We start from the raw sequence: 26,028 nt of genomic DNA on the forward strand, positions 1-26,028 counted from the left end.
GACTGATGTTGCTGTGTAAGAGCGGGTACACGTGAATCTTGCTATTTTCTAAATTAATTTAGTGCTTTGTTATTGACAGTCCAATCAATGTGGCATTTTGTTCCAACTGGTTCAAAGGCTTTATTGGTTTAAACGTTAAACAAGTTGCATCACAAAGTGGCAATAATAAGTACATGGAGTTTGAAAGAAAACACAAATTTTAAAGATGAAAAAATGTGAAAATGTAGGAAATATAATACATTAACATTGTAGTTTAGAATGTTAGTAGATAGTTTACTGTTTATGAATTTAATACAATTTAAAAAAGACCTTTTTTATATTAGTTTTTGTTTATTCAGTATCTGAGTTGTGCAGAACAAAAAAAAAGCAAAAAAACAAGAATAACATTTTTTTCTTCAGTTAAAACTACATTTCAAACACACATTTGCTTTAAAATAAGACAAAAGTAGGAACTCTTCATGAGAACAAAAATTGATCTTGGAAACTGTCTTGGACTTCTCTTCTGCATACATTACTCATGACTAAACAGTACAGTGGGTCATCTTAATCAGTCAGTTGGCGGTTCGATCCCAGCTCCTGCCAAAGTGTCCTTTGCGAGACAATGAACCATGCCAATGAAAATTTCCCCAGGTGACAGAGTCAGTGGCGTGTGAATTCAAATGAATGGGATTAGTTAATATGATGGTCTCCTACAATAGCATCCTCTGCCTGCAGTGTGTGAATGGGTGAATGTGACGGGCAGTGCAAAAGTGCTTTGAGTGGTCCATGTACTTGAAAGGGATTGTGATGTGTGTTTTCTGTGTTCTCTTCTGATTCCTGCAGGGAGTTTGGGAGATGGAAGGTGAACAACTTGGCAGTAGAAAGGAGGGATTTCTTGGCGTCTCCGTTACCTCTGACCCCTGAGTTCATCAGGAACATTCGACTCCTGGGCCGCCGGCCCACCACCCAGATGATCACTGACAACCTGATCAGGAAGTATGGGACTCACTTCCTGCTGTCAGCTACGCTGGGAGGTAAACCACAACAAGTCTGAATAATGCATTTCAGTACCAAGCATCATCCAACTGACTCCACAAACTTTGTTCATAAAGCTGTACATAATTATATATAATTTTTCATTTCAAGCCTGCAACACTGACTCGGCAGGTGTCCAATTTTCAAAAACAAAAATGAACAGCTAGAATTAAGGTCATGTGTGAAAGAGGGAGTCTTGATTTCAAATAGATGGAGACGAAGGCAATTTTTGTCTTTTGTGGATGAAATGGTCGCCATTGCTCTCAGATTATTTAAACTGTAATCTTAGGTGATTAGGAAGCAATCTTTGAAAACCTTATGTGACCTTTCAATAATTTAATTAACTTGATTGAAATGAGATCCCAAAAATATCCCAGCTTGTCGTGCTTAACTAATACTGCAATAGTGCAAGAGAGAATAAAGCTAAAGCTTATGTGACACCACACCAACCAATAATTCTTTGAGTACACAGACAATGAGGAGGATGACTGTTTCTTGTAATCCTGCATAGAACTCATTATCATTATAGTGCAGCAGCATAAGGAAAAATATGCTTTAAGGAATTACTCTTCTCCCACATGATACAGGGTTTAGTTAAGTGTACAATTTGTGCCGATAAAAGCTTTTAGAATTTGCTCTCCAGACTGTTGCATATGGAAAACAGATGGACATGACACAATAACTCAGCTGCAGTAAGTAACTGAATAAAACATCACAACTATATAAAATACCACTGGCAGCACAGATATCGCCCTTCAGAGATGAATGAAAGCATGTAAAAGCTTGTGTACTGTGAACCTGCCAATCCCAGTCACACTTAAACCTCTTTTTTTGGTTTGTGCGGTGTGATGAATGGACAGCATTAATGGTTCTCTAAGTGAAGGAAAAAGAAAGGAAAGAAAAAAACTCATTTAAGATGCCAGAGAGGGCTCGGGCTAGTATTGCAAAGCAGATTTGCTTTTACAGAGCAACACTTGTCAATTACTTTGGACCTGACTCCTGGTTTAGGAAAGGTCGCTGTTGTGAAGGGCTGCATGTAATGCAACTGTACCAGCTGCCTGCGCTGATGCAGCCGCTTGCTCTGGCCCTCAGCCAGCACTTAGTGGTATGAAGAGAGGAGAATGAGGAGTTTGTCTTGGGATGCTGCCAGAGATATGCCTCTGTGGTTCTGAATGGATTGCCTCTGTGTGCAGAAACATATGGACTTAATGAAATTAATAAATAGATTGTGTTATTAAGAGGGTGCCCTTCAGCTGCGGAGGAAGAAAAGGCAGTGGGCAGAGAAATGGCCCTGAAGCATTAACGCTGCATTATGATGAGAAATATGATGTGCGGTGTCTTGGGGACTCTCAAGCAGAGTGTGCGGCTCCTCAGCTGCTGCGCTTATGAAGTGCTGATTGCTGTGATCACTGGCTACTGAGACAGGGTGATGCGGCTTTTCCTAATTGTGGTCAAGTGTCTCCGTGCTTCAGAGGCACCTGTATGGCTGCTACTGTGCTCTTAACCACCTGGATTTCGTGTGTGTGTGTGTGTTTCTCTTGCAGCAGAACAGCTGTTAGATTTAAAACTATGGCACAGCGCTAAAACTTAGCATTAAGGTACAGTCTGTAGTATTTATTCACATTTAGCAGAACAGACTAAGTAGAAATGGAATACAATATTCATCATTATGCTTACATTTGTTTATAAACACCTGTATATAATAATAATCTCCTCTTATATCTACATAAGGAGCTGGTCCCATGTATCTACAGTAGCTCAGAACAGACAAACTAGTCACAGACGTGTTTGTGTTCAGTTGGTGGCTGCCAAAAATGTACTGGTTGGACGACGAAAAGAAAGAAGTAGAAAATGCAGACGCTCAAACTTCATTAGCAGAAAATCAAAGCTAAAGGATCTGAAAGTAGTTGGCAGGTCTTTTGATTGAAAAGGGATTCTGGGAAGTGCAGTGCATTAACGCTTCAGCACGAGTGCCTCACACCAAAGAGGGAGACAGAAACTTAAAATTAATTGAACCCTGAATATACTAACTCTTTAAAGAAGGGTGACATAGCTTTTGATAAGCTGAGTGTGAGATTATAAACTGAAGCATCTAAAGGGAACTTTTTTATCTATTTATTCATTCTTAAGCTTTGTACAAACATTTTTTGGCAACTAAGGAACTGAAAGAGGCAAAAAGTTGTGAGATCGCTCCCGTGGATTTCTTAGAACCAGTAGCCTTGTGACAGGCTGTAATGGCAGCAGTGTAATATTTTGGGGGCAAGGCACCCAATCAAAGAACGTCCAAGAAAAATGTTTGCTTCTGCCAATGACAGACACAAATTGTCCATTCGAAGGCATAACAAAAAAGAAAGGGATTGCTACAAAGATGGACCTTTTTGTAAGGGTAAAAGCCTTTTTTTTCATGAAACAGTGGTTATTTTGCTCTCCTCAAAGCCCCCAGTTTTCACAAAAGATTTTTTGTGTTGAACTTGTAGGCTTTTGCTTCAATCCATTGGTTTGTTTGTCTCATTGTGTTGTTTTTTGGTCTGAGAAAAACCTCAAAATTTCAAGGTCACATAAAAATAAGGAACGATGATTCAGCTTTTAGAACTGCTGCTGCCAGCAGGCCAATCCCCCAAGACGATTCTACAACATTTTGTATATATTCTCATTTGGACCCTGAAATAGGTTAAGAGATACCCTTTTAGCAGCATGATGATGCATGCAAAGTATCCATTTCAAAAGGTATTGACAAATTCCTTATTCTCATTCCTTAATATTGCAATCTTTTGTTTCTGTGCAGGAGAAGAGGCCTTAACGATATTCGTGGACAAGAGGAAACTGAGTAAGAAAGCCGAGGTGAGCGAGTACTCGGGAAACTCCTCCACTGTGACTCTGGAAGCTCTGCACCAGCTGGCTGCCTCCTATTTCATTGACAGGGAGAGCACCCTGCGCAAGCTGCACCACATCCAGATCGCCTCCACTGCCATCAAGGTAACACCTTCCCGTCTCTGTTGTCGGGTTCTTGTGGCAAATTGCCAGATGAATGCAATGATTATCAAAGCTTCCATTATTCTCAATTCACGTCAATATCACAATGTATGACAACAAGCTGATGTTTTTGGACAGTAAAGAAGTAGAGGACCAAGCTTCTATTCAATGTTCATCCATTCTTTTCTTGCTCCCTTGCATTTCTATGGAACAGTATTCTGAAGAGTTTCAAGGCTGAGCATAAAGCTTGTTTTATTATTTACTTATTTGTTTACCTATTTATTGAATTTTTTACTTTTGTATAATGAGAGAAAAAAAAGCATTTCGAGATGAAGGTGAATTTTCAGAATACGTACCAGGTGTAGAGATAAATTAATAAGGGAGAAACTTGTGTCTTTGTGTTGTTAGAATGAAATTTCACACTCTGTTAAAGCAATAAGGGCTGCTTCACACAGCAGCAATCAGTGTATGGATGTGGTGTGAATGGGTTAATGTGACATGTAATGTTAGAGTGCTTTAAGTGGTCTCGAGAAAGGGCTATATACAGTTCACTTATCATTAATAGTGTAAGGTGCATATGTGAGAAGAAAAATTGAAGAACCAGATTTCATTTGAATCAGAGATGAAAGAAACGCATGTCAATTATTTCTTATGTCCTAACACTTCCCTCTTTACATTGCATCACATCATTTTTTTTTCACTTGTTTGCAGCTCAATTTTAAAAACAAATGTTATATTGGAACCAAGACAACTAAGATAACCAACGCTTTATAAAACTGGTGTAGTAGAATCATGAAATCTTCAGCTACTGCTTTCAACATGGAGTCTACTCACTTTCAAAATGTCCCGATGCCAAACTGAGGCAACATTTGGGTGCAACAAGTAAAGGTTGTCTGATCAAATTACAATTGGTTGGCGCAGAATGAAAAAGAAATGTCCTCCAACAAGAGAAACGGGATTGTTCCTGAACAGCAGAGAGTGATTGATGTCTTCTAAGAAACCTGTAATCACAAACCAAAGACCTTGCACTCCTGTCTGCTCTGTTACAAAGCGTCCGACTGGCTTTGGCTGTAAACACTAGCTTGCAGAAAATCCCACACTCAGTCCATATTTAGAGCTGCTAACATTAGAAGCTCAGGGAGGATGCTGGGAAAGCTGTTTGTGAATGAAAGAAGAGCAAAGTCAACGGAACAGACCGTGATATGATATCACTGTTAGAAGTTTGTAAACATGGTAGTATGTAATGTACATTCAGGAGGATTTAAGTGGGAATTATGACTGTATTTTAAGCATTCAAGAATCAAGTAACTTCTTTGTAACAGTATTGCAGTGCAACTTCTAGCAGGCAATGGGGTCAGTTGATGACATGAGAAATACAAATATAGATCAAAATGCAAAACTAAATAAAAAAAACAGTTCAGCTAGATGAATAACATTGAAAAATACTTACCTACACAAATGTATTGAGTTGTTTCATGCTTGAGTTAGTGTAAAAGTATGTTAATTGTGCAGTGCATATGCCTTTCACTAGAACCTTACTACTCCTTTTAAAAAATTGAATTTCAATTCTTCAATTTCTGTTTGCTTTCTGTGTAACATGAATATTCTTCTTCTTCTTCTTCTTCTTCTTCTTCTTCTCTTCTTCTTCTTATTCTTCTATTTTCTTCTTATTCTCTTCGTCTTCTTCTTCTTCTTCTTCTTCTCTTGTTCTTCTTCTTCTTCTTTTTCTTCTTCTTCTTCTTTTCTTCTTCTTCTTCTCTTCTTCTTCTCTTCTTCTTCTTCTTCTTTTCTTCTCTTCTTCTTTCTTCTTCTTCTTCTTCTCTTCTCTTCTTCTTCTTCTTCTTCTTCTTATTACTGTTGTTGTTGTTTTATTATGATTAACAATAAGCATGAAAATGACAATTATAATAAAACAATAATAAGAAAAATTATAAAATAATAATAATGGTATAATCTCTTACAAACATTTTGAAAATTGCTTTGTATATAAATATTATTTTAAAGTGCTTTACAATGCATCAAAAGGGCAAGTGAAAAATCATCAAAAAAGGGATCTTCCAGTTAGTGCATGAACAGTACTGTTAAAACAAAACATTAAAAACTATATTAAAAAAAATCAGGAAAGGCTCTCCAATAAAAGTTAGTTTTAAGAAATGACTTAAACGAGAGCAAATAATCACAGAAAACATCTCTTTAAGTCACAGATGCAAATTTGGTGCCTTCTTTCTTATCATTATTGTCTGGTAACAATGCAACGATAACGGATGTAATTAAACTTTAGATTAAGGATTTTATCAGCCTGGTTATTATGGGATATGTCCATCCACTGGCGCAAGCACACCGCACCTGGAGGCAGGGCCGTGATGAGCACATATGTTGAGGGGGAGATAGATGGATCTTGTGAAACACAGCTCCTGACAGGTCCCTGCCTCCGGTTGTCACCTTCAGGAAGCATGGGGTTAATAGGCTATGGAGGGGAGGATGGCCCTTCTTTCTTCCTTTTTCCATTCCTCTGAACACTCTGGTATTCGGCCTGTGAAGTGTGGCTTTCTCTACTGGTGCAGAACATGAATCAGACTCCCTGTACTTGTATCAAAGCTCTGTCCTCTTTCTACATTGTGTTCAGGGAGGGTTGAGTTTTTCTTCTTGCAGCAAAGGTGGGCACATCAGAAGGGCAGAGGCAGCTGCTTTTGTGTGTGTCATTTCTTGGGAATTAGGGTTTTCTGTCGCTACAGAAAGGAGGAGAAGGAAATAGAATGTGCTTTCATGCTCCAAAGACAGTCATAGGGCGTAACTGACAGGTAGGAAGTGGAAAGAGTACAGACTCACCTCCATCACTGTGGATTGCGAGTAAAAAGACAGATTCCTACACATTTCTACATCATTTCCACAGGGCGTTGACCCGCACACAACAGCGGAACAGATACAACTAAACTGTACTCCGCATGAATTTGAAATTGAGGCGGTGTGGGGTAAAGAGAGGTCTGGCGAGCCAAAGGCCCTCCTGCTGCCTCCATGCAAAGGGGAAATTGAAGCTCATTTTGGAGAAAAAGCCTGTTAGCGTCGGTTGTGGAAACCTGGGCTCACTTAAAGAAGTCACGGCAGAGTGAAGAGTCTGGGGTCCGATGGAGTTGTTTGCACAATGAGTAATGACTTCAGTTGTTAGAGAGCGTAAGGGAGCATTTTCGGTCCAATTTGAGAATCTCCCGGTCTGAATTGATGGCGATAACCTCAACTGACTCAGACCATATTTGCTGGTCCGTCTGCACCCAGTGATGAACAAAGCAGCAGACTCTCCACAAGGAAACAGCAGGAGTCTCTGGTTTCGAATTTCCTCTTGCAGACAGCCTCTCCATTGTATTGTGTTTTCAATATAGTAGAGAAATAATGTTTTTGTGTTCCCTGTCTTATGAATCCCTTCAGTTGTTACTTTTTACAAAGTAAAAAGAGTGCTAGGCTGATCATCTATGATGACACTCGAATCAAATTGTATTTTAACAATGAAACACTACAAAGAAAAAAAAGTATCGGACTGCTACAACACGACTACTCAGACAGAACAACTGATCTGAAGCCTCCACATTCTGACTGAACATTACACAGAGGCTAATCTAATTCAAGGCTTGAGGCAGCATTTAATCGGATGACAATGTGAAGAGGGTCAATTATTGTGATTATCCTAAACTCTGCAGCTTTTTCGCCACATCAATTGTTTATTTGTGTAGTCTTATAAATCCTTATAACCACATGTATTATTTGTTCCTGCCTCATGCTACAATGAACAGGAGAGGTTCTTTATAACCAACCCTATTAATACTTCCTCGTACCTTCTTGTGCATACCCGAGGGACAGTTTGCAGCTTGGTTCAGTATGGCACCAAATACACCTAGTTAAATATAGAACAGAAACATGGCTTTTGAAGAACATCAAAACATAACATGGGGCACGGTTGGCCTATTTGGACGTGCGCCCATTTGCTGAGCTGCAGTCCTCGCTGGTTTACCTCTCCATCCCTTGTTTACTGCCCCTCTTCAGCCGTTCTATATGATAAAGCTAAAAATGCCCCAAAAAATGAACTAAATATATAAAACAGAAAATGTATTGTAACTAATATAAGTGATGCTGCATACATAAGTGAAAATTGCACATTACTGAAAAATATGCAGCAATGACTTTGGTTTCATGCTGGACTGAAACTCTGGTCTCTTGGTGAAAGTATAATGTTTGTTTGTACCATCCACCACCTTGAGTGTCAGAACAAACAACCTTCATAGTTTGTATGTCACCTTCCTTTGGCATTTTCAGCTGTATCAAAAAGTGTCAAAGCATAGACCACTCCTGATCAAAATACTCCAATACTCACTGGTAAAATTATGACTCGTGTTAAAGTGCTGAAGTACTTGCTTTTAAAAATACTTGAGTATTCAAACTACTTAAACAAAATCTCAATACTCTGTTGTATCTCACAAAGCACGGAGTGCAGTCAAGAGTATGGGGATGTACATTGGCTACATTCTGTTTATCCAGAAAAACATTTAATAACCATATTTTCCTGAACTTAATCTCTGATTTGAAAAAATTAGCAACATGGTAAGTATCAGCACTTGGTCACAATTTAGAGTTTGGACATCCAGCAAATTCATCATTATTAACTGGATGCAAACTGACACTAGCTTGATGTCTGCATCATCATATTGTAGGTCAGCAGACTGATCTGCTGTGTTTGATAAAATGGTAGAAGGATATCTGTGGTGTTAGAGAGGCATGTTACAGTGTTCAACATTGTTTAATGAAAAACATAGTTTCTTTCAAAGCTAACTTAGAATCTAAAAGAAGTGCATTTATGTTATGGTGGTACTGGTTGAATGTTTACCCAAATACATTCTTGGTTAACCTGTTACCTCTCTTCACTAGACCCGGCTTTTTTCCTTCACTTTTTTTATATGAAAAGAAAGCCTCTATTTCTGAAAGGGTTCTCCAAGTTCTCTTTTTCACTGATGAATCACTGCAGAGAGTTTAATGCCCTTTCAGACCTTGAAGTGCTCCAAATGTCAGTCATCTAACATTGTCATTTCAGTAAATAAATCCGATAAATCTTCCCCCGCTTTTAAAATCCTCTGCTTGCTGATGCATTCGCTCTTACTTTTTTTGATGACATGACAGGACGTCAGGCAGTGTGTCTACTGCTCTCTGTTGGTCAACATTGTCCAGTGCAGCTTAAGAAAACCAAAGGGGCTTGCCTTTCCTTAAGAAGAGATTAAAGTTGGAACACATTTTCAATCCAGATGATGAGAGGACCAGATCTCTCTTGTATTCATGCTGTTTGAATGAGTTCGTGAAATGCTCTGAGCACAGTAACACCTGCGTGAGAAGGTCAAATCATGAAATAGAAAGAAAAAAGATACGTCTTTCACACCACTCCAGCTTTTTTTTTATATATAATCTCACTCAGCAACATGCCATGATACAGGTGGCCAATAATGTCCCATTAAGTATTTTTAATATACCAGAATGCATGTACAGTGAAAAGCAGCTGCTAAGCAAAACGGATATTGAATGCTCTGCTCATCAGTCAATGTTTTGCCATATGGCATATCATCTGGCATATCAAATATTTCCTTATAAAGACTCAATATTCATGTGGTCTAAAACCAGGGTTTGTATCTCATTTCCTCACTTTCATATCAGCATTAAAATCCCCCATGAAGGAAACAAGGGATTATAATGCGATATAATATTATTTTCCAAGAATTGCATTCAAATTATCTTTCATTTTCCTTTTCCCATTCACAGAGGATATTTATTCTTCCACTCACAAACCCTCTTTCTTCTGGATTAGGCTTTGATTAAAGAGCCCCATACTGCGTTTTCACTTCCCTGCAGCAGCAGCCTCCATATGAGCTCCCGAGCCCCTTCAGCCCTCTATGATTGTGTTACTGATCGACTGACCCTCATTGTCTCGCCTCATCCATCTGTCACTTTACACCAACTGTCCTCTGACAAGCCTGACCAGGACAAATCGCTGAACAAAATATGGTGTCCCAGAACCACAAAGAGAGAAAAATGAGAATCAGTTAGTCGCTCCCCTGCCGTGTCACAGCGAGAAAAAAGAGAGTGCTGAAATAAGATCTCTTCTTGCAAATGAAGTGAAAAAAAAGGATGCTTTGCTGGAGCTGCTTTGTGGCAAAGGTCAATCGAAACATCGTCCATCAGTGGCTAGACAAAAAAGGAAGCATTTTAGCATTCTTGCAGAAAAAGTGCAGCAAAGCACTCTAACAGCAATTTAGAGGAAACTAAACGAGTTTACTCCAGTTTCTGTTTCTTTCACGAGTGCAATTGATTACGTAGACAGTGCTTTATTCAAACAAAGCAGAAATAGCCACTTACTCTGGACAAAGAGACATGTATGTGTAAAGGTTTTTAAGGTATAAGTTAGTGGATATGTCACATACACAAAGAGTGGACAGAGAATCTCACCTGTCACATGCTTCAAAGAAAATGTACGCAGATGATTTTTTCAATGTAGCTCTTACAATTACCTGACTCGTATATCACAGACAGGAGGTCTAGACAAAAGGCTTTCGTAGGTTGCGCATAGAGATAAAGATGCAATGTGATTGTATCACTTTTGTGAAGGCTGTGCAGATCCGTATCTGTGAAGAGCTTGGTTTTGACAGAGGTTTTCACACCAGTAACTGATGATAGATGATCTTTCAGAGTTGCTAACATCACATGGTTTGTTGTGTTGCAAAGGCAAGGATGATAACTGAAGTTTGAGGTCCTATTGCATTTTAGAGAACTGTAAACAAAATCATGCAAAATAAATTAGAATTAAATACTAAGAAAACAGTTGATTAAGTGGATACAATTTAAGGAATTTTCAGATTAATGTATTGTTCCTTTTGTGGTCGGACCACAGATTGTAACCCCTTAAATAACAACTTTTTAATCTTTGATACAAAAAACTTATCTCCAACATGTACAGCACTTTATTTGTGCATTTCTCTGCTGTTATGTTTCATAAGAACGATTTGACTCGGCTCTTCTTGAATTTTTTTTTTTTTCAGACATGAAGATCTGTAGGTTTATGGAGACATATCACTTAACATTGTGTTTGCTCTTAAATAGATGCTATGGAGAACTTTAATCATGAGCTTTTCTTTGTTTGTTGTTGCCCAGGTGACAGAGACCCGCACAGGTCCTCTAGGATGCAGTAACTATGACAACCTTGATTCTGTTAGCTCTGTGCTGGTTCAGAGCCCGGAGAATAAGGTCCAACTGCAAGGTGTGTCTAAGTTTCCCTACTAAAAATTGTATGCACATCAAATAAAGACAATATACATACATTCAGATTCATACTCTGTACAGTCTGCAATGTAACTCCTCTACACTTTCACTCCTCAGGATCTGTTTAACATTGTACCGAATGGGCTTGGTTTCACAGGCTTGCAGCTGATCCTTCCTGTGTACTTGAGAGAAGGCTTTGTGCAGGCTGCTCTCAGCTACATCGCCTGTAATGGAGAGGGGGAATTCGTCTGCAAGGACAGCGACTGCTGGTGCAGCTGTGACCCCAAGTTTCCAGAGTGCAACTGCCCTTACATGGACATCCAAGCCATGGAGGAGAGCCTGGACAGGATCACAGAGACGTGGGGGATACTCTATAAGGAGTTTGAGGAATCAGGTAGGAAATAATAGATTCCTTCCTCTTTTCACATCGCATGCAAGGAAAATCAAACTTTTAGAGCATAAATTATTTATATATGAGGGAGAGAGAAAGAATTCAAGGGTTTTATCTGCACAGTTAAAAGTGTGTGAAGATCCTATATGTGTGGTCCTCCCTATTCTATGATTTATAGGTGAACTATAATTACAGACTGTGAATCCTAGGTCCTGGCACACTATCTGCATAAAGCATATTAACAAGGCAAAAGTACCGAATTAAAAAATCAACAGTTTTCAGCTCAGGTAGTTTACAATATGTCTGGAGCAGATTAATCAGCTATAAAGCCCATTTATTGCCAGTCCGGTTTTTCATATCACAGGGGAAACAGAGTTTGAGTGGAAACTCCAAGGATAATGTTTGGTTATTATTGCTGTGCTCAGTCAACCTGCCTTCACGATTATTACTCGGGTGAAATCAAAATGGATGTCTCTTTTTTTTTCTCCATAGATTTAGCTGAAATATCTCTCTGAGTGCAATTACTTGCAAAGTTTATGTTTTAATAGCCGAGTGTAAAGTGAGGGCAGAGACGTGCTCGGAATGTAGACGCCCGCAAGTGTCATGAATGTGTCCTTCAGCGAGGATATCACAGGTTTTTAGCCTTCTGCTTTATCAGCAGAGGAAGATGCCAGAAAGTGATGCATCCACTGACACAGGTGGAGATCAAATATGACTTTTCCCTTGAACAAATACTGTTGTTAACCTTGAACTGAAAGGCAACAAAGGGATCAAAATCAGAAAAGCATTACCCAACTTTTTAGTCATAGTCGTGACTGTGGATCATTTTTATAACAGTCCATATTAACAGTTCATTTGAGGCAAGACTTAAAAGCCAAATCCACAAAAGTCTTCTAATGACTTAGTAACAGGATTTATATTAATTTAAAAATAAATACAAGTCGTAGGCTATGCTAAAAAAAATGACGTATAAGTTTACATGATTTTTTCAGGTCTCGATTGGAGTTGCCGTTTGTGATGCAGTTATTTAAGCTGTTTGTGCCAACCATTTATGTCATCTGCCAAGTAATGACTTCCACTGTTAAAACTGACAGCTTTGCAGGTGATGTGCTAAAAAATACATAAGTGCACACCTTTGAGTGTCTATCTTAGGCACTGGGTAAGCTGGTTTGTGGCTTCGTAATTACATGCTTGTAGCTAGTGATGCACAGCTTCTGCGTAATAGCAAATCATTTAGACAATCTTGGGTATATATGCTTATTGATAACAATGATATGTAAAGACAAGGATTGTCTCCTTTATCCCTCTTTCCAACCACAGCTCGGTCGAGGCAGATGGCTGTCTAACATGAGTCTAATTCTGCTCAAGGTTTCTGCCTGTTAAAGGAAGTTTGTCCTTGCCGCTGTAACTTGCTAAATGCTGCAAAGTGTTCTGCTCATGGTGGATTAAGATGAGATCAGACTGAGTCCTGTCCATACAATGGGACTGGGTCTTATCCTGTCTTGATGTTGGGTCTTTGTTTGTATAAATAAAGATTGATTGATATAACTTGTTGTTGAGTGACTTTGAAGAGGTCTTTTCTGCTTAATACCAATACATATATCACACTGCACCTTAAAGTCAGTGTAAATAAGTTAGCCTGGTACATAAATATTCAAGAGCCAAATATTACGAAAGCTTTATTTTATTACCAGCAGCAGTAGTAGTAGTACAGATTTTTGCAGCAGGAGAACTGTCTCAGAGATTTTATAGTTATTTTCTTTATCGATGATCAAACAGTATTAAAGAAACCTTGGCTTAACTCACTCTGCCTCATGGACCAATGTTTCCATAAAAAGACTGAGCAGTCTTCTTTGAAGTGGACCTTCTCTTTCATCATCTACCAACTTCAACAACAACATCATTATTTGTCTTCAGATTTCCTCCTTCAGCTCCAGTAAATCTGATCAAAATTTAAGCGGCTGTATTTTGAAGCCCTGCCAAAGTGCTGCATCGCCACAAGGTACTCCTCATTTCTAATCCAATAGAACAGTCAGCCAAGGTCTGTCAGATTCAAAGACTCCCTCGAACGCAACCCAGCCATATAACCATCTTCAACCTCAAACTGAAGAAACAACTGGTTCACACTCTGCGCTTTTATAACATCCCAGAATCCAATGTGCACAGCACTGTGCAGAGCGTTAAAGCGTTGTTTAATGGACCGTTCAGGTGATCCTTGTCTAGTCATAAAGTCTGAAAATATCTCATTACCACATTTTATTTCTGGATTCATTTGGTTTCATGTGACTATTTAATGATAAATATATTACATGAACTGGAAAAGCCACTTTAGGATGTTAATGATGTAGTCCAAGTACAAATGTTCACAGGTTCTTATAGACCAGAACAGAAAATCAAATGTGACCACAAAGATTAATAGACTGTAAACAAGGTGCAAAATGCCAACCCCGTGTGTAAATTAAATGCTATATATTTTACAAGCTGAATAGTGTTATACAATTTTCACCTTTTCCAATGTACTCATTTAACCTGTCAGTGTATGGGTTTGGTAACCACAATTTAGTGGTCTCTATTTAAAGTTATATGAGGTGTAAAGGACACTGGGTTTTGAGAATCCCTGTGGTTATAAACAGCGTTAATGCTGGAACGATGTTAACATCCATTTCCGTATGCGTTTCTTCTGTTACAGAGGAATTCAAGGCGTTCTATGCCAGGCTGCCGCAGAACTATTTCCTAAATGTGTCAACCATCCAGCACTTGTGGTCCATGGACAACATGTTCCAGTGGAGATATGAGCAGCTGGAGAACAGCATGCAGGTCCTCTCCAGACGAGCCCACAGAGTCATCTACAAGCTCTTCAGTCTCAGTAAAAGATGTCACAGGCAGCCCCAGGTCCATCTGCCAAGAGAGCGGTGAGCACAACTTCCTACATCACATGCTTTTAAAAAAAAATGTTTTTAATCAAGGGTTACTTTTTCCAGAGTAAACCTACTGTGGCCAATGTTTTACATCAAGGGAGTCTTTTTTTGGTCTGGTTTTCTTTTTTCATATTCTTTTTCTGATTCATCTCTACCCCCATTGGAGTTAGAAGGTTCTGGCATTTTAGAAGCAAATCAAAAATGAACATGGAGTCACAGCCTGCAGTTCTCTCTTTAGACCAATTTCAGGGACGTAGGTGGAAGTAAAAAAGCTGCCATTGCTGAAGTGGCATTTCACACACTCTTGAAATAACCCGCTGGTGTATGTTAAAGTCATTTTTATCTCTTATGTACAGCTTTCTTAGAAAAAGGTTCATCCTGCTACATGTTAAAATACCATTACAACTAGATATCTACAATACAGTTTTTATAGGGCAACATTTCTTCACATAAAGACAGCCATAAATTAGCTCACCTGGCTTCCCTCAACACTTAACCTTTAATTCAGAAATCAACAAGTATCTGCTCCATTTAATATTTAATAAGCATCATTAAATTTGAAATGCAACAATTAAATCTTTATTTCATCTTATTCTATTTGACTTAATCTCCATGAAGTCTCTCTGACACAGTAGATCTGGATTTGTGTCATGGTCGTAAGGGAAAAAGAAGTCCACTTTTAAAAATCTGAAATAAGGATTGTATGTTTGATTCTGTTTATAGACTGATTAAACATTTTCAAATCAAATAGCTTTGTTTTACACACATCCTGTCAAGATAACACAAAGTGATTAAGCCACACAATGTACAAGAAGTGGATGTAGCTATAGTGGCATGATCCAGCGGTGTTTGGGCAGCATTTTTTTGTATTTGCAGTTGCCATCTTAATTTTTTATCTACCAGAAGTGGCCAGGAGCAGGAGCAATGGGTTGGCACAATGCTGAGTTACAAACAATATCAAAGTGATACAATCAAGGCCTGTGGCTTTTTCATTAGCTGCATAGTTGGTGGCTTTGGCTCACAGAATTAGATCATGTTTGTGATGATAGCTGATCAGAGTTGTTAAAAAGCAAAGGGAAGTCAGGAAACATACAATACATACATTTACTTTCACACATCTGTGGGAAAGAGAGTAAGCATGAGTTGCAGACATTTAAGCTGGTTAGTGCAAAGAAATGTTCCTCTCACTACTATAAGCAACCACAACGCTATATGCATGACTTACAACACAGATAAGCTTTTCTACAGTCATCATACATGCAGAAATCAGCTACAATAGTAAACTGATTTTTTACAGATGAGTGCCAAGGATGAGAAAAAATTAGTGGAGGAGGGTTGTTTTTCACTTCGGGAATAAAGTTGAAATACAAAGAAAAAGTTCAAATTAGATGTCAGATAAAAATGTGAAATTCATTTTTGACATTATAGTCAAACAGTGTCTGTTTTCTGGTCGGTAACATCTATAGTCAAGCTTCAGTGTTGGCCACACATAGAACAGCTTGGTGAACGATGTTAAGAAGCATGGAGTAAATCACTGTCACTTGTGTCTAAGTTTGACATTTAGCACAAACTACCGTCCACCTTGACCTACTCCACACCTCTACTGCTAAGAACGGACAGTAATTATTCACATGCCAGATAGAGGTGACTTGACAGGATAAAGTAATTTTTAATGTTTGACAACATTGTTATTTCTTAAAGTGAGGATAGTTCCTGAACTTCACTCTTCTAAGAGTGAATAACCTTCACATCTACATTGGCTGCCTCCCTCTATCAAAGAGAGCTTATCGACCATCAACGTCAGCTGCACAGTGTTCACATTCACTGAGCTTCCACAGTGATGGCGTTGATGCAAGAGAGCACAACACATGAATTATGCTGCAGATGAATCTATACAGTGCACTCTATTCTATGTCCAGTCTCTCTCTCCATTTCTCCTCTTCTGTCTCAGCGTACCCCCTGTCTCGTCATCTGCACCAACTTGCCAAAGCACACATTAATCACTGATCCATGCAGCTGATATTCCCACCCACTCGCCAGGAAATGGAGTGGGAGCGTCATCTCCCTCATCCAGGCAGTGTTTATCTTTATTATTACAGAAGCATCAACTGTGAAGCCTTCCTTTTCTTTTCTGTCTTCGCGGAAATCTCCCTGCTCGGCGGAAAGAGATTGAGAATGGGATGTTTGTCTTTTTTGCCTGGGAGAGAAACGGAAGCTCTTGAAAAACCCATTCAGTGTTCCTTTAACATCCTGTTTGAGGCACTTGAGACAGATGAGAGATAGATGATTGATTTAGCTTTTTGAGGGCTACTTTTCAAACTATAATAACAGTGAAAGGGAGTTGAAGAAGACTTTTAGTGGCCCGATAATGTTAAGACAGAAAGAGTACAATTTATGAGTGAACTTAAGTCATTAGTTATAATGATGCACACTGTCATTTAAGTGATGACTTCAGTGCTTCTGCTTTAATCAGCTTAGAAAACTCCTGTCTTATGCAGAGCACTCTCACAGACATTGGTGCCAGTTGTGTTTTTTTCATGTCTACCAGGGTCTTGTCTAGAGGAGTCCTCATATCCCTGTTTGACTACTGAGTCTGTGCATTTAAGATCTCAGTCTGAAAATGTTAAATACTTTTGTTATGTCATTTTCAAGGCACTCTATAGATCAGACTCATTTCATCAGCCTTGAACTGTTTTGATTACATTTTATTTTTTTTATTTAACCTTTATTTAACCAGATAAAAGACCCATTGAGATTGAGACCTCTTTCGCAAGGGTGACCTGGCCAAGAGAGGCAGCAACATACGTCATAGTAAACAAAACAGACAGATAACGACAACAAACATTAAAATATAAAATACAAGCAATTTGATAAAATAAAGTGCAGAACATTAATTCATATAAAGAAGACACATCTAGAAGGCATGATTACTGCATTAGCTGTTTTCTTCCTCTACATTCTTCATATTGATTGCTTTCTTTTGCTCGCTTTGGTATTGATTGACTGGTTTGTCAAATTCTATGAATAGCATATTTACAGTGCCCCTGACAGAAGATACATATGAATTATTGGGAAAGGTTCAGGAAAAATAAGCACATAGTGCTCCTGTCAATTTTTCTTACAGTGTCTAGAAATGGAAATATTAAGCAATGTCTAGCAGACAGATTCTAGATTGAAACACTCCCTTGCTCACCCCTCCTGTCAGTGAATTGATGGTGGCCCTGGAGGACAAAAGGGTTGTATGATGCAGGATAAGTATGATCCTCCATTTATCAAGCTTTTTTTTTTACCATTAGAAACATCTACAACAACAACAACCCTCTACTTCTTAATCTTCAAACTGGTGCATTTTGATGCCACTCACTAAATACAAAAACTTGTCTTTTTGTAGTCTGTCAAGGACGTAATCTGGGCCCCTGTAAAAATATGGCAGAGTAGAAACATCACGTAGAAACCTGCTCCTTATGTAGATTGTGAAGTTACACATATTTTTTTAAACCTAAATATTCAGGTGATTAGACACCAAAACAACACAGTTAGGTTGAAGAGTCATTTTTTGCCTGAATATAATCTAATCATTTGACAAGTCAACTGAATGTTATCTATTTTTTTATCCGCCCCAAAAAATAAAAATTCAATGTAAATCAGCAATATAAATAAGAAGGTGTCAGTCAGTTATTTGTTATTGCTCACTTTACTTGTGCAAAATCTAACTGGCTGTCACATATGTTATTCTACTATCCTAACCACTGATCACTCATGGTTAAAGTTTCTTTGTAAGAACCAGTAAACTAAAGTTGCTCTCAGCTGCCATGCTGCTGATACTAATATTAATGGATAAGGTCCAATATGAAAATGTTGGTGTTGTTAAGCCAGGCAAATGAGCATGCTAACCAAAACTAGCGTTATAGCCACATTGTTTATAAATATGATGCAAACGGAAATTAACGGTTTTACCTTATCGCCTGTGTTAATAAGCTGAAGCAAAATGTGCTGGAACTCTTCTCCGCTTTGGCATTGCTCATGTTGGAGAAAGTTAATAACCGTTCTCAAGGGGTTTTGACCAATCAGAATCAAGCATCTTACACCTCCAGAGGAAAGCTGGGTAAAAAATATCCTTATTTACTTGATGTTGGACCTCTGCACATAAAATACTTACTATCGGGGGTTACATACATTTTAGGGTTCAAGGATGCTGACCAAGCTTTATTACTTGAAACATTCAGAGAGACTCTTGCTAGTATCACTAAATATGGTTTTGGTGATACCAGCAAGAGTGTGAGGATTTCACTGACCTGCTTCAATTGGTAACCACTGGAGTAGGAAAAATAAGTGCAAAAAGATTGCACTTCCTCAAATGTCCACTTTAGGCTGACCACAAAAGCTAAGGAATCTGCATTAGATTCAATATTAAAAAAGACAATTTTTACAGAAAAAATAAACATGTTTGCACCCTGGTTCAAAAAAGGGTTCTGTGTATGTAGCTCATTTATTCATTCCTACACACTGCCAAGTAGAGAAGGCTCTCTTTCCCTCTTCACCATCTTTGAAATGAATGAGAAGACCAACTGTGAATCAGGTGAAAACCATAAGACTGGAGGCCAGTAGAAGCAAATTATTTCTAATGAAATGAAAATGACATATTCAACAATCACACTTCTGCATTATGTTTGGGTGCCTGAAGTTCAATGCACTGAGGCAATGTCAAGAAGCTCTTTTATACACTCTTCTTTCAGGGAGTCCTATGAATGTAGGTTTAATTAATCTCACCAATCACCAAGAGGTCCTTCAATCCTTTCAAATTACCAACAGTTTCCTCCTTATGTCCTCACTGGATCATATTTTTGTGATAAAGTGTGGTTTTTACTGGAAAGCAGCAGTTGTATATTTGTCTGATTTCACTTTCAAAACACAGCGTTGCCTGCGACTTTAAAAATAGCACAGAATAAGAAAGTGTTTACAGCAGTGGTTTGGAAGAAGAGTTGCAGGGCACACGAAGGCTGTACATAATCACACCAGGGAACTAACAGAACAACAGCAAACTTGACTTGGCGACTGCTTTGCGCCGCTGAAGCTGTCGGAGGTGAAATGCCTTGCCCACAGGTAGCTGATGATGGAAGGGAAGAGTCCCTTCAGTTCATTTCCCATGACGACTTTTTTCCATTAGGGTTATATTATATATTCAAAAGGGTTATTTTCTGAACTTAGAGCTGCTTCCCATTGTCAAGCACACAATAAAGTCAGAATTCTGGGGAAAGGTTGCTCTGAATGTAATCCAACAAACATTTTCAGATTAGCATAAAGTTTACCACAATACAGTCTCATCAAAGAAAAAGGTTGTGCTTATTTCTTTCTGAAAGGAAAGCCAGTGGTATGTTCTGTGGATGTCTTCTCTCCAGCAAGCAAAGAGGATAAGAGGCATAAAGGGATCACAGTCAAGAAAGTGCTTTAGACGGGAATCAAACTCTGCCCCACATGGGGGAATTATATGTGCGTCTAAGCGTCAGTTACCCTGCGGCTGCAGCGCACTTCTAATATTAATGTCACAAACTGATCAAAGAGAAATGTCTCTCTTTTATGTCTCTCGTCCTCTCTTCCTTCCTCTCCTCTTCAAACAACAGTGCTTATGCTCATATTTTTGCATGTGGAATATGTATGCATCAGGAACAACATGGAGTACTCTGCAGGATCCTTAACTTTACCTGATTCATGGCATGAAAATAGTCCTACAAACCCATAATCGTAATGTCATAACCTGCTGGAAATGTCATACTTAAGAAAGGTAGACTAAGGAATCTGCTGCTGCGACATTGGAATACATTTCTTATCACTTTGATGCCATGAATCCTTAGAGAAAAGTAATTTCCTGATGCCAACTGTGCATCAAGCAAAATTTATCTTTTTATGTTCTCAGTCCTGAAAAGCACATGTTCTTGGATACTTACATTGGTGGAGGAAGTTTCCTCAGTAATTTGTTCAAAAAGCATTTTACACATTTATTAAATTATAATAATTCATGTGCAGAAAGTCTGCATGTTTTGACTGCCAAAGAGAGTATGAAATTCTGAAATTCTGGGTATATGTATTGCAAAGAGGTTAAACCATGCGTCTTTAAATCATCTTAGTTGCCGAACATTGTGCTGGTTGTATTTTTTTTAACAAGCTTTCTACAAACAGGAGTCCTTACCTTTGAATGCAGATACCTTTTAATCAAGCTCATCTTTTAAGCCTGTTTCTTTCTTTTTCTGCTTTTTTTTCCCATCCCTGCCACAGACATCAGTCTTACTGGCTGAATCACTTTCAGTCCCTCCTGTACTGCTCGGAGAACAACCAGCTTGGCTCATTCTCTGAGGAGCTCCACAGCTGCAGCTGCCGTTTCGACCACACCCCCTGTCAGCTGCCACCACCCTGCACTGTAGGGGAAGGCTCTGCTTGTGCGGCGTGTGCACCGGACAACCACACCCGCTGTGGTAGCTGCAACCCTGGCTTTGCCCTGACACAGGGGGCCTGCAGGCCCATGGTGGCAGACTCTTCAGAAAACTACCTGGGATTCGAGACAGACCTCCAGGATTTGGAGCTGGGCTACCTACTGCAGAGAGCTGACCGCAGGCTAGAGGTATTTTTCTTTTAGCCTTTGTTAAATCATGTCAGACTGACCGAGACCTGAGCTGTCTTTCACAGCAGTAGCCTAGGGAAGATACTCACTTGTAAAAGCTGTGCTGAATAATAAAGTCTTTCCGTTTTGTGGAAGAGGATCTAAATGGGTTTGCCAAATGCTTTCACTGTCTATAAGATGTTGTGTACATCCAAATCAGTTTATAGATCACCAATTGCTCTTGTATTCTAAAGGCCTTCTGCTCAACCCAAGTGTGCTTTGCACTAGCATGATTTCTATGATGCTGGCATGTTATTTTGACAATTTTCTTGCCTTCAGCTCATAATGCTTTGTCAAAAAGGACAACATAATTTCAAAATATCAATAAGATGAGTTTAATGATAATACTTGATGAGCCAGTATTGGTTATAACTTTGCTTTGCTTAACATTATCTCGCATATTTTTCAGGTATGTACTTAATTCAATCAAGGCATTTATTTGAGTGTGATGTAGCACATATGCACAAAATGAGGCCAAAGACTACCTTATAATGCCAACAACATAATACTAGGTCACAATAGGTGAGTTTGAATGCTTACCCTTCACACAAAGATGGCAGATGGATGCATCCTGTGGCCTGTCTTTATGAATGAGGTAAATCAATCCACCCAGAAGGCCACTGGATATATTTGAAAGCATTAAAAAGGTCTGACCATGGGTTGAGAATATTTTCTTTGGCAAGGTACATAAAGAGTAGATTAAATGGAGTGACATGTTCCATAACCATCTAATTACCTATTTATACTTTTAGTAATTTCCCCTTCCCTCAAGCTTTCCATTCGTGCTTTATAGACTGTTGGCTCTAAAACATAATTGCACTCCAATTTTGGGTGTACTAAATGAACTGGATGAAATGTTCTGACATGGCACCCGAGTCATTTTAATGAAAGTTGCTCATCAGAAACACTAAAGTGAACCCAGCCTTTTGCTTTTGGGCCCAGGGCACTTGCACATGAAGATGTTTGCCGTGCTCGGAAATCTTTGTAATCTTACCAGAAGTTTCCTTGAAGTTTGTGAGACAACTAGTCACTGTAGGTCAAAGCATGTCACAAGGCTTAGAATGTCCATTACATGTTATCATGTGCCTAGTTTGGCTCGAACTGGGTGCCTTGTAGTACTTAAACCCCTTCTACACACTGAGTACACAGAATCAATGAATGTCACACTGCCAATTTTTGAAACAAGAACAATTTATAACATTTTTTTTTATGCTGATGATGTTTCCATTTCTGTTTGTCTGATAGGTCCATGCTATTTTTATAAGCAATGACATGCGACTCAACAGCTGGTTTGACCCATCATGGAGAAAGAGGATGCTGCTGACACTGAAGAGCAACAAGTACAAGTCCAACATGGTCCACATGCTTCTTGGAATATCCCTCCAGATCTGCCTTACAAAGAACAGCACCCTGGAGCCTGCCCTTACCCTCTACATCAACCCCTTTGGAGGGAGCCACTCAGAGAGCTGGTACATCCCAGTTAATGAGAATAATTTCCCAGACTGGCAAGCCAACAAACTGGACCTTCCATTTGAGTGCTATAACTGGACTCTGACACTGGGCAACAAATGGAAGACATTCTTTGAAACCATCCACATCTATCTCCGGAGCAGGATAAAAACTCAAGATGGAGTGAATGACAGTGCTTACTACGAGCCGTTAGAAGTGACAGATCCTGTGAGAAACCTGGGCTATATGAAGATCAATAGCATCCAGGTCTTTGGCTACAGCATGCACTTTGACCCAGAAGCGATCCGTGACTTGATTCTGCAGCTGGACTACCCATACACCCAAGGATCCCAAGACACTGCCATGCTGCAACTTTTGGAAATACGAGATCGGGTGAACCGACTGTCCCCTCCCGGTCAGCAGAGGTTGGATCTGTTTGCTTGTTTGCTGCGGCACCGGCTTAAACTGACTGCCAGCGAGGTGGTTCGCATTCATGCCTCCTTACAGGCCTTCAGCTCACGCCTGCCCAATTCGATGGATTACGAGACCACCAAGCTGTGCAGTTAACAGCTGCTTGAACAGAGATCTTGACTGCCTCAAGGAGAAGTCGGGACAAAAGATTCAATCGTGCCCATTGTGAGGCCGATGCTTACAGCGGTCCTCTGTCTCTGGGGATTACCAAACTGTATGGCTAATCAGGAGAGGACCAGCTGTAGACAGCCGAAGAATGTACTTATATGGTTGTTTTGGTTTTCTGTTTTGTGGCAACTACCTTCAGTGCTCTATCATAAAGAATGAGGTGGATCGGCGAGAAAATGCACAACTATTTCACAAAAACAAACTCTTCAACTAAAGAATTCTATCGTAAAATTCAGATACCACTACGACAAAGTTGAATCATCATGTTTCAATATGAATCTGCTCATTTATATTGTAAGTACCAACGCAAATTGAATGGACATTTTATGGTAAAAAAGGTACAGTCTGTTTGTTTGTAATTTTTATATGTTCTTTTGCTTCAGTATCAGTGCACTTTCCATGAAGACCAGAATAAAGTGGTGTCAGTCAAGATTTTGTAGATAAATTGATATTAAAACATTATGTTATAACAGAGTCCAGCTGTTGGAATATTTTTGCAAAATATTTCAAGGAAGCTCTCATCAAAGATTTCATGAATCACAGTCATGGTTTTCTACCATAACTTTGTCTGCTCGGCCCATTTAACAAAAAAGGACATTTTGTTCCAAGCACAAACTTTCCACACATGAATGATGCCAAGCAAGGCCACAATCAAACAAACAGGGTTATATGTAATGTGTGCCAATTAAAAAAAATCCCAAATTATCTTCATTACATTAACAACACCGAAAATGGTCCATTACCGTAGTTGAGTAAAAATAAAGACCACACACTTTATAGGCAGTCTCTTGTTACAAGGCTCAGGGACCGATTTGTTCCCCTCTAGAAGAGCAAACATTATTCCTTTTCGAACACTGTTTGCAGTTTGGTCCAAAGAGGTAAAGTACTGTGAAATGTATCCGCAGTAAGAACTGGATGAAAGTATTTCAGTATGATTCACCAGGTTATGACGATGTTACTCAATTATGACATAAAGCCACAGCGTTTGTTCGTTTCCAAATCAAACACAATTATTCTCAGTACAAAGAGCAGCATTGAGTTGTGTAAAGGACAGAGGTTAGCAATAGTAGAGGACCTGAATCCACGCTCCACAGTGGCTGAGTTCAGGCAATCTTTTCAAGTAATACTGTATCACACTAAAGTTTTTTTTCCAGTCCTCTGCCATGGATCAGGCCCATCAAATTGTATGCAATGCTGCTGACAAGTCCATCTGTGTCATTGCTCATGTCTCACTCATGTTATGTTACTGCAACCTGAGGGCTTTTCAACACCCGTTTTTTGTATCACTTGCACAGACAGATACGCATGTACATTGGGCTGTGAGCTTTGTCAAACACGCAGCGAGTGCACAGCAGTGCTGGGGCTGAACAGATCCAGTGTAGACACTGACAGAGAACAGCAGCTGCTGCTATTGTGCAGCTGACGTGCTGCTTCCGCTGCACGGCCAGCAACGACAAGGTGATTGGACCAAATACCAATTAGGCCCAGGCAGCACACGACACTTTATGTCCAACTCAAGTGCGTGGCAGCTCAGCACTATTGTTCCACTCTGGCTGCAAGACAGCCAGTGTGTGGTTGTATCGGTGTGTCAAGGCAGTCTGGAGGAATAGAAAGCAAACAAAGGCTTTAGTTCCACAAAGAGACCTACAGAGTGTCATTGTGTGTGTTTTTTTTCTAATATGTTAGCTTGAACTCTATATGGTTATCTGCCCCTTAGGTATCAGTTTTAGTCTTGAACTCAAAGACATGCTGAGTTGAGGCTACCATAACTCGATCGGCATTTGCAATGTGCACGAATGCGTCATTCATAACTGTTTATAGAAACATAAAGGTAACCCCAACCCAACCTCACTCTCTTGTACTGATATTGTAAGGCATGAAGAGTATTTGACATCATCTGAAGCTCCTGAGATTAAAGAGATGGACACCTTAAAAACGCAAGAACTGTTCGGAGCAACTTAACCAGCAGGACTGTCTTTCGCTGTGTCTTCCATTGTCGGTAAACGGTCGCAGGTTTCATCCTTCAGGAGGTTGTTTTTTTGTCAATCTTGGAACCTAACAACCAGCCTCTGGGTTTTACAGAATTTCTGGCTGCGCATGTAGCCAGCTATATCTGAATAACTGATATCACACATCCCAGCCAAGAGTTCCTGTTCTGCACACTGATCTCTGTTTTCAGTCTAAAGGAGCCAAATCCTCTTCAGACAATGGCTGACATATTCAAGGTTCGCATTGTAGTCAAAGTGACCTGCCCCTTTATTCTCCACATGCTGCTTTTCTGCTCACACAAAAAAGTCCCTGACAAAAGTGTCTGGTCAGTACTTGAGTGTGTTACAGACACCAGAGCACTCAAAGCCTTTTCAGATTCCACATTGATATGCACATATCTCACTATAGAGGTTAAGGTTAGAAAGAAAAAAAAACACTCCGGCTGTTTCCGAAATCGCCTACTATACTAGCAGTACGTACTGATATGTCCAAAATTCAGTATGTAGTAAGTAGTATGTGAACAAGAGCAAAATCTGCAGTAAGCCAAAACTCCCCGGATGTCTACTGATTCGGGAAAATATCTCAGTATGCATCGGACCAGTCTGCCTCGCGTACTGTTTCCCATAATGCACAGCGCTCGTTCTGCTTTTTCTTTTTCCTCATTTTTTGACGGGAGGAAATCCGTAATTGGGTGCTGTGAAAGTTATCAAATT

General features: G+C 39.4%; 1 protein-coding gene across 2 annotated transcripts in view; it reads left to right on the plus strand.

Moving 5' to 3' along the window:
- brinp3a.2 (bone morphogenetic protein/retinoic acid inducible neural-specific 3a, tandem duplicate 2) overlaps positions 1-23,756 on the plus strand; it is a 42,797-nt gene extending 19,041 nt beyond the window's left edge. For both annotated transcript variants that reach the window (XM_034700870.1, XM_034700878.1), the window contains 7 exons: positions 823-1,013; positions 3,800-3,990; positions 11,167-11,272; positions 11,432-11,668; positions 14,355-14,577; positions 20,857-21,199; positions 22,484-23,756. In XM_034700870.1, the coding sequence (XP_034556761.1) occupies positions 823-1,013; positions 3,800-3,990; positions 11,167-11,272; positions 11,432-11,668; positions 14,355-14,577; positions 20,857-21,199; positions 22,484-23,254 (2,062 nt within the window). In that variant the 3' untranslated portion in view covers positions 23,255-23,756. The remainder of the gene's footprint in view (positions 1-822; positions 1,014-3,799; positions 3,991-11,166; positions 11,273-11,431; positions 11,669-14,354; positions 14,578-20,856; positions 21,200-22,483) is intronic.
- Positions 23,757-26,028: the final 2,272 nt, after the last annotated feature.

This window comes from Notolabrus celidotus, chromosome 2 (assembly GCF_009762535.1).
Source record: "Notolabrus celidotus isolate fNotCel1 chromosome 2, fNotCel1.pri, whole genome shotgun sequence".
Lineage (NCBI taxonomy): Eukaryota > Metazoa > Chordata > Actinopteri > Labriformes > Labridae > Notolabrus > Notolabrus celidotus.